At 53.4% G+C, this 9,170-nt stretch overlaps 1 protein-coding gene across 1 annotated transcript; it reads right to left on the bottom strand.

Moving 5' to 3' along the window:
• Positions 1-494: 494 nt before the first annotated feature.
• LOC119431918 (uncharacterized) lies at positions 495-3,098 on the bottom strand. The gene has a single exon (XM_037699359.2). The coding sequence runs from the start codon at positions 3,096-3,098 to the stop codon at positions 558-560; it is 2,541 nt and encodes an 846-aa protein (XP_037555287.2). The 3' UTR covers positions 495-557.
• Between the last annotated feature and the right edge of the window lie 6,072 nt (positions 3,099-9,170).

The following is a 9,170-nucleotide window of genomic DNA, read 5'->3' as shown; positions in this document are numbered from 1 at the left end:
GCCTTCAACGCGTTTCGAACGCGCTGCCGAAGGCGGTGGCAAGTGAAGTTCAAGTCGAGGAGCGTTTATGAATACGGGGGGGGGGGGGGGGGGGGGGGGGTAAGGCGAAGAGGCCACAGCGTCTTACACCAGCTTCTTGCACGGGGCCGTAACGCGCTAGCACAAACGCGTTAGAAACGCGCAGTCTTTCGTTAATGTTGGGTATTTATTGCCATCTAGGTGCGTCTGCCCATGTGCGCTTCGTGGCGTAGTGGTTAGCGCCACGCGTTCAGAAGCGAGGGGTCCCTGGTTCGATTCCGCTACGGCTATAACTCTCGGAATTTTTTTTTCTCATAAAAGTAGACGTGGCTACCTACTACGACGACTACGACGACTACTACTACAGAGGAGGGACAGACCCACACCCTAAGGAGCTTCGCCCCTAAAAAGAATAGAACGCCAGAAAACTGTAGCAGCAAAACATTTATTTACGAAGCCCAGTTTCTTTTTGTGCTGGCTTTATATTAGAAGCAATGCATGCAGTTATTTGGCCTCGAGAGTTGTGGCTTTCCTTTTTTTTATTTATCGGCAGCGTCGAGAAGTTTGTCGTTCAGCTTCCTACAAAAGTTCTTTAGCAGAATGTTGGTGCTGCACCGCAGGATGTGTTTAAGCACTAATTCAACTGTGTGGCCATTCTCACACGTATCGAAGTCGGACTGCTCTTCACTAGCCAGCAATTGTAGCGTCATTTTCGTTACCACCTGGCGTTGTTCAGGCATCATAAGCAGTGCTGGCTCTGTAGCGAGCTGCTCTACTACAACGTAGCTATGAGCAACTGCGTTAAGTGCAAACATTGATGGATAAACTAAACCTCCTCGGTCCAGCTGCTTCACAAGACCATAATGTTCGTTTGTGGCAGAGACTGTGATCTTCTTGTCCACGGTCAACGAGTCCCTGCATTGCTCGCACTTCAACTTTTTAAGGGTCCCGTATACTGCATAACCTGCAACGTAGACGAGGACTGGGACGACGTCCTGCATCTTCGTAAGAGCCTGGCTGGTAACAACAACGTTGCTGCTGGGAAGCAATGCCTCGACTTGCTTTCGGACACATTCCCAGTGCTGGTCAGGGGAAACTGTAGGCAAGGTGCTCTGCAGGCGCAGCTTGTTTTCGACTTCATATATCTGCCTGATGGAGATGTGATATTGCGCACCTGCCAGCTGCCTATACTTTCCAAACCGATCTTCAAGGCAGTCTGTCTGAATCTTCCCAAAAAGGACATATGACATTCCAAGCTCTTCGAAGCTGTACCTAGCGAGCTCAACAAGCGCATAGATGGTGTGTTCGAGAGCAGCGTGAGTCTCCTTTGTCAGAGTACCGTTGTCAAAACCTTTGTTCTTCCACTCATCCAGCCACTTCAGAAACATGTGCAAGAAGTCAATTTTTGGATCGTTATCAATGGAAAGCACTGGTTGTTGGAAGTGATCTCTAAGCCTTTCTCCCTTCCATGGAGTTTTGACGTTTACAATTTTCCACCACTTGAGTATGATCTCGACGAATGTAGCCGTGGCCTCGAAAGAGAATAGGTTGTGCTTTGCTCCAAGAGCACGTAACGCCTCTGGTAAATAGTCATTGAAGATTTGTAAAGCAAGCTTTACGTCCTGCCTTTCAAGACTCGAAGGGTAGAGGGCTTTTCTTGACAGCCCATAGCCATATTTCAACAGCTGGTCACACTCTTTGCTGTGAAGGTCCCTGATTGTTGCAAATGACGCTGTTTGCATTCGCTCTGATTCTGGTGTGTCTCCTTGGATCTCCGGGAAGTAGAAACAAATTTGGTCATTCTTCTGATTGATCCAGTTATTTCGTATGCATTTTAGAATGTGCACTGGGTCTATAACGAAGAACAGCGGCCTTGAAGGGTCTGATGGATGTTGGTACACAATTCTGTTACACAGAGGTGATTCGAAAAGTGACATCGCTTTTCTGTTCACAGAGTTGTTGTCGCTGACGACGCACATAACCCGGTACCCAATCTTTTCCAGCCCACAAATCACGTCTTTAAGCGTCTTTTGCAGGAACTCCGCCTCTACTCGGTGCACCGGCACGATGTGCGCAACTTCTTTGAATTTACACGTCACGCTGCGCACCATGAAAACGAGCGCACAGTTAGCAGCTTCATTTCTATTAATTGCAGCGCCGGTAATATTGCCTCCTTTGTAGTCAAAGTAAGGTTTTATATGTATTTCATCAACCATAACTGTGACAAAGCCCTGGTCATCTTTCAGGTCAGAAATTCTTGTTGTCATGTAGCTGAGGAATGTTTCACTCTGATGCTCTTGTTGAGGACTCATACCATAAGACGAGCACACTGATCTTATCGTCATAGGATGCGGCAAGGTGATGCTTCCATGGCTACGTATGAACGCGTATGCATGGGGCGATATAGTGAAAACAATACAGCAAAACATCATGAAATCAGCAGAGTAGCGCCTGCGCTGTTTTTTCGATAGGTGCAAGGTGACTTGCTCTTTCAGAAATTGAATACAGTTGGCGTCATCTTCTGCTTGGGACGTGCAAAGCTGATCAAGCAGTAAGCAAACAGCCTCGCAAATTTCGGCGACTGAGTTGGACATCAGGTCACAGTCCCACTTCTCGATGCCTTCCAGGAGTTCCACCATACCCCTTTTACTGTTAGCGATTTCGGGAACGCAGAGATTTGCACCGAGCTTTTTTACGGCTGTTTTCATAACGTGTAGTGTCACGCTCAAATCTCCTTTCACGCAAACAGAGTATTTCAACCACGGTGCTTCATCGTCGACAATGTGAATGAGAAGAAGCCTTTCATTTCTTTCGATAACATCCCAGAACTTCATCCCTTGGCTCCTTAAGTGGTTGGCAAGTTCGCTCACACTGTTGACTTTATCCTCCTCGCGTGCTCTTATAAATGCCTTGTTGGATTCAGCGATGGCTTTCTGAAGGGCTGCATTCTCTATTCGCGCGCGCTTGGAGTCAGGATCTTCCCTCCTCGCGGTCTTTCTGGACAAGTAGCTCGAATGATTCGGGAACTTCGACGGTACAGCGTCTGGGCGAAGGCGCACATGAGATAGCGGCACTGTCATTACGCGGCCAGTTGCTTGATCTGTATGCATCGCGTCTCGAATAATGTCCTCGTCCATGAAATGAAGTTCACATACCTAGAAAAAAAATACGCTCCAGTCAGCAAACCGACGGCTACAGGTCACACAAACATGCGGCTCATGAGCCACTTACACATGTACGTTTATATTCTTTCAATTAACTAACACCTAAATAAAAAAACTTACCCTGGAATGTTCGGTGACCGTGAGGTTTTCCCGTGGCACAGCGCGAATCCAAGCGTCCCTTAGAGCTTGATCTCTCGGGAACTTGAAGACGTGCACCTTCGTGTCCCCCGTGTAGTTTCCGCGGCATCGAGGTACACAGCATTTGCACGGCATCGCGGCGGGATTCTTTTCACAGCGAGGAAAACACGTCCGACTGAACAGCGAAGAGATGTACGACTGTACATACGCGCCGGGGAATGAGTTTCTGGAGACGCGCGATCAACGCGCACCAGCGCGATCCGGACGCGCGGATGCGTCGTGTCGCGGCGACGGGCAAAACCGCAAAACGCGCTCGCCGCCTCATGCGTCCGCCCAATCTGCTGACGTAGCGCGAGTGGAAAGGGAAAAGAACTAAGGCCTTCATATTTTTCTAGAGGGTGTTGCGCGCGGCGACGATTTCATCTCCATTGACGTCATACGGAACCTCACGGCGACGGCGACGGCGATGGCGACGCCGACGGCAGAAATCTGCTTTTGAGTGTCCATATAATTGCTATCGCAATAAAATAACAAAGCAACAAAGGACCTAAGTTCCTCAGTGGGCGTAGAAAGGCTTAAGACGCACCACGTGGATGACTTCAGGTCGTGCGCGGCGCCGCTGTGATTGCGAAATACCGTCCGGCACCACCTCATAGTCCAGTGCGCCAATACGTCGGATGATCTTATATGGTCCGAATTAGCGACGTAAGAGTTTCTCGCTAAGTCCTCGTCGGCGTATCGGAGTCCAGACCCAAACACGGTCTCCGGGCTGGTACTCGACGTAGCGTCGTCGAAGATTGTAGTGTCGGCTGTCGGTTCTCTGCTGGTTCTTGATGCGCAGGCGGGCGAGCTGTCGACCTTCTTCGGCACGCTGCAAATAGGTGGCAACGTCGAGATTTTCTTCGTCGGAGACATCCGGTAGCATGGCGTCAAGCGTCGTTGCCGGTTTCCTTCCGTAGACCAGGTTGAACGGCGCCATGTGCGTCGTTTCTTGCATGGCCGTGTTGTATGCGAAGGTCACGTACGGAAGGATGGCATCCCACGTCTTGTGTTCGACGTCGACGTACATTGCCAGCATGTCGGCGATGGTCTTATTTAGGCGCTCGGTGAGGCCATTCGTCTGCGGGTGGTAGGCGGTGGTCCGGCGATGGCTTGTCTGTCTGTAGCGCAGGATGGCTTGAGTTAGTTCAGCCGTGAAGGCCATACCTCTGTCGGTGATGAGGACTTCTGGGGCACCGTGACGCAGGAGGATGTTCTCAACAAAGAATCGGGCTACCTCGGCGGCACTGCCTTTGGGCAAGGCTTTTGTTTCGGCGTAGCGGGTGAGGTAGTCCGTAGCTATGATGATCCATTTATTGCCGGACGTCGACGTCGGAAAAGGCCCCAGTAAGTCCATCCCGACCTGCTGGAACGGTCGGCGAGGTGGCTCGATCGGCTGTAGAAGTCCGGCTGGCCTTGTCGGCGGTGTTTTGCGTCCGCTGACAGTCTTGGCATGTCCTTATGTAATGGGCGACGTCGGCAGAGAGGCGAGGCCAGTAGTATTATTGCGATAGCAATTATATGGACACTTCAACCGGATTTCGGCCGTCGGCGTCGCCGTCGCCGTCGCCGTCGTCGTCGCCATCGCCGTGAGGTTCCATATAGATAAAATCTTCGCCGCGCGCCGTATGCCCGAGCGGAAGCGTGCGGGGACGCGCGCTATCACGGAGAGCGAACGCACTCATCTCCCACGCGCAAGCAAGGAAGCAGGAAGCCAGCGCCGGAGGGAGCGGGGGGGGGGGGGGGCGCACTTCTACTCCGCCAACAACCGCGCTCGTCGCTCATCCGCACCGTCTCTTATCTCCAGACAGCTCTGACCTTTATGCGCCGTGCATTCGCCGCTCAGTTTCCGTTGAAGCGATAGACCGCACATACCCTCGCCCGCTGCGGCGTATGCTTGCTGCCAGCGTTTTGACAGTCGTTGTCTGCAGTCATTCAGTGTGATCTATTCGTGTTTGTTTCTGCGCGCTCACACCACGCTTGTTCATTCAGTTAGTACTAGTCGGGCGACATTTTCCAACGCGCGCTACACATGCAATGCTGCCCGGATCGGCAGTGCAGCACTACAGGTGTGTCCCTTCGCACGCGCTGCCCACGGGAAGCGCTTCTCATCAACACCACCGTTTCACACGCGTCTTCTCGTGGTCTTCGAGTCTCTCTTCATGTCGGTCTACTTACGCCGCAGCACACCTGCTTACTTAATCAGCTCAATGTTTACTACAACTAATATTGCTACCAAAGCCGCTCACCTTACTTCGTATGACATTGCTGTGTTGCTATCGCATTCATTGCTTCGCCCTTAGGGCGAAACTGTGAATTTTTTTTCTGTATCCTCGCGAGCGTGCGGGAAAAACCGAGGTGCCCAGCCGTTGGGTCGTCATGGAGAGCTTGCTGAACCTCTGGACGCAATGCTGCAGGTACCACGAGGAGGTAGTTGGCTCGGAGAGGCGAGAAGTTCTTCTTTAGGAGAATGTCGTTTTGCAAGAAAAACGACGCCAATCCTCGCCTGAAAACTTTCGGCACAATGACGGTCTTGCCTTCCAGGTAGTCTACAAGGCTCCTTAGTTCCGGGTCGGCTCGCTGTTGTTCGGCGAATTCGTCGGCACTGATTGGTCCCAAGAAAGTGTCGTCATCCTGGTCGTCTTGTGGCGGCGGTTCGACGGGGGCGCGAGACAAGCAGTCGGCGTCAGAGTGCTTTCGCCCGGACTTGTAAACGACGGTGATGTCGAATGCTTGAAGTCTTAGACTCCATCGTTCGAGGCGACCTGAAGGATCCTTCAAGTTAGCTAGCCAACACAAGGCGTGGTGGTCGCTCACAACTTTAAAGGGCCTGCCATAGAGGTAGGGACGAAACTTTGATGTAGCCCACATGATGGCGAGGCACTCCTTTTCTGTTGTGGAATAATTTGCTTCCGCCTTCGATACCGACCGGCTAGCGTAACTTACAACCCTTTCTAGTCCGTCAGTCCTCTGCACAAGAACGGCGCCGAGTCCTACGCTGCTTGCGTCGGTGTGGACTTCGGTATCGGCGTTTTCGTCGAAATGCGCAAGTATTGGCGGCGATTGCAGGCGTCGCTTCAGTTCTTCAAATGCTTCGACTTGCGGCGTCTCCCACTTGAACTCGACGTCGGCCTTCGTGAGGTACGTCAGTGGCTCAGCGATCCGCGAAAAGTCCTTGACGAAGCGCCTGTAATAGGCGCACAGTCCAAGAAATCTACGCACTGCCTTCTTGTCGGCGGGCGGAGGAAAGTTGGAGATGGCTGCAGTTTTCTGAGGGTCGGGGCGCACTCCAGACTTGTTGATGACGTGGCCCAAGAACAAGAGCTCCTCATATGCGAAGCGGCACTTTTCTGGCTTTAACGTGAGTCCGGAGGTTTCGATTGCTTGAAGAACTGTTTCAAGGCGCCGCAGGTGTTCTTCGAAGCTTGAGGCAAACACAACGACGTCGTCCAAATAGACGAGGCAAGTCTGCCACTTCAAGCCTGCCAGTACTGTATCCATTACGCGTTGGAAAGTCGCAGGTGCCGAGCAAAGACCAAAAGGCATGACCTTGAACTCGAACAGTCCGTCTGGTGTTATAAACGCAGTCTTCTCCCGGTCCCTCTCGTCGACTTCGATTTGCCAGTAGCCGGTTTTGAGGTCCATCGACGAAAAATACTTTGCGTTGTAGAGTCGATCCAAGGCGTCGTCAATCCGTGGGAGGGGGTATACGTCCTTCTTCGTGATCTTGTTGAGGCGACGATAATCGACGCAGAAACGTAGGGTTGCATCCTTCTTCTTCACTAGCACCACGCGGGACGCCCACGGACTCTTGGACGGCTGGATGATGTCGTCGCGTAGCATTTCGTCGACTTGTTGCCTTATGGCTTCACGTTCGCGCGCCGGAACTCGGTACGGGCTCTGACGGAGTGGGCGGACGTTTTCGTCGGTGATGATGCGGTGCTTGGCGACAGGGGTTTGTCGAACTTTTGACGACGACGAGAAGCAGTCCTTGTATTGCAGGAGCAGAGCTTTTAGTTGTTCTTTCTTATGCCTGGGAAGGTTCTGATTGACGTCGAAAGTTGGTTCAGGTATTATAGTCGTCGTTGCAGGTGCACTGGAATCCGTGAAGGCGAAAGCACTGCTGGCTTGTACTATTTTGTCGATGTAGGCGACCGTGGTGCCTTTGTTAATGTGCTTGTATTCAGGGCTGAAGTTCGTGAGCATCACCCTTGCTTTCCCTGCACGTAGCTCAGCTATGCCTCTAGCGACGCAAATTTCACGGTCGAGCAGTAGGTGATGATCACCCTCGATGATGCCCTCCATGTCTGCGGGCACTTCGGTACCGACGGAAATCATTACGCTGGAGCGAGGCGGAACGGTGACTTGTTCTTCAAGCACATTCAAGGCATGGTAACTTATGCTTGTACCCGGTTGTATCGCGTTGTGCGTTGAAAGCGTTATCGACTTGGATCTTAAGTCGATGACTGCACCGTATTGGTTTAGAAAGTCCATGCCTAGGATGACATCCCTGGAGCAGTGCTGCAGGATTACGAAGCTCGCCGGGTAAGTGCGGTTGTTGACCGTGACTCGCGCTGTGCAGATTCCAGCCTGCGTTATTAGGTGGCCTCCCGCTGTCCGGATATCGGGTCCTTGCCAGGCCGTCTTCACCTTCTTTAACTTGGCGGCGAACGCGCCACTGAAGACGGAATCCTCGGCGCCAGTGTCGACGAGAGCGGTGACGTTATGACCATCGATGAGCACGTCTAAGTCGGTAGACCGTCGTCTAGCATTACGGTTAAGTCGTGGCGTCGGATCACGGATGCGTCGGCTTGCTCCGCTGCTGCTACGTCGCGTCGGCCGGTCTTCTTGCGGCGGCGAAGTGCTGTCAAGGCTGTTGCTAGGCGGCGTGCTGATATCTCGTCGTGATGATTCGCGAATCGTCGTCGTCGTCGTAGGCGGCGGAGGATCTTCGGCATTGCGTCGTACAGCAACCGCACCTCCATCGGTTGCTGCCTTTAGTTTCCCGGTAAGGGCTGGGAGATCGGCCCCGGGTGGGAGCGGCGTACTGACGGCGATGCGGCGAGATGTAGCGGCCTGGTGACGGCGAGCGTGAGGGTCGTCGGGGTTGCCACTAGGCTCCGGCGAGGTAGTCGGCAATGTCGCGCGGTCGTTCACCCCGCACTGGACGCGGCGCGTTGACGGCGAACCCTCGTAGGCCCATCTCGCGGTATGGGCATCGGTGGTAGATATGACCAGCTTCCCCGCAGTGATAGCAGAGCGGGCGGTGGTCGGGGGCGCGCCAAATGTCCGTCTTTCTCGGGTAGCTGCGCTGGACGACGGACGGGAGTTCTGGCGGCGGCGGTGGTGGACGTCGGAACTGCGGCGTTACGGGGCCCTGGCGCGAGCGCGGAGGGGGGCCTTGACGACGGGCGACGGCGGCGTAGGTCAGCGCTTCCGGCTCAGGTTGCGGCGATTCGGGAAGTCCTAGCGATTGCTGGATTTCCTCCCGCACGATATCGGTGATGGAAGCAACTTGAGGCTGCGACGACGGTAGCAACTTCTGCAGCTCTTCGCGTACTATCGCCCTGATGGTGTCTCGTAAGTCGTGAGAGAGACCTTGGACTTCGGCGTAATGTGGCGTCGAACGGCGATTGTATTGCCGGTTGCGCATGTCCAGTGCTTTCTCGATCGTCGTAGCCTCCGACAGAAAGTCTTGGACTGTCGTTGGTGGATTCCGCACCAGTCCGGCGAATAGTTCCTGCTTAACTCCCCGCATGAGCAAGCGAACTTTCTTGTCTTCTGGCATAGCGGGGTCGGCGTGCCGGAATA

Source organism: Dermacentor silvarum, chromosome 10, assembly GCF_013339745.2.
Source record: "Dermacentor silvarum isolate Dsil-2018 chromosome 10, BIME_Dsil_1.4, whole genome shotgun sequence".
NCBI classification, from domain to species: Eukaryota; Metazoa; Arthropoda; class Arachnida; order Ixodida; family Ixodidae; genus Dermacentor; species Dermacentor silvarum.
The sequence above is the reverse complement of the archived record's forward strand: the minus strand, read 5'-3'. Positions and strand labels throughout refer to the sequence as shown.

What these genes read in the sequence shown, in the direction of transcription:
- LOC119431918 (XM_037699359.2), bottom strand. Translation starts at nt 3,098, where the DNA reads ATGACAGTGCCGCTATCTCATGTGCGCCTTCGCCCAGACGCTGTACCG.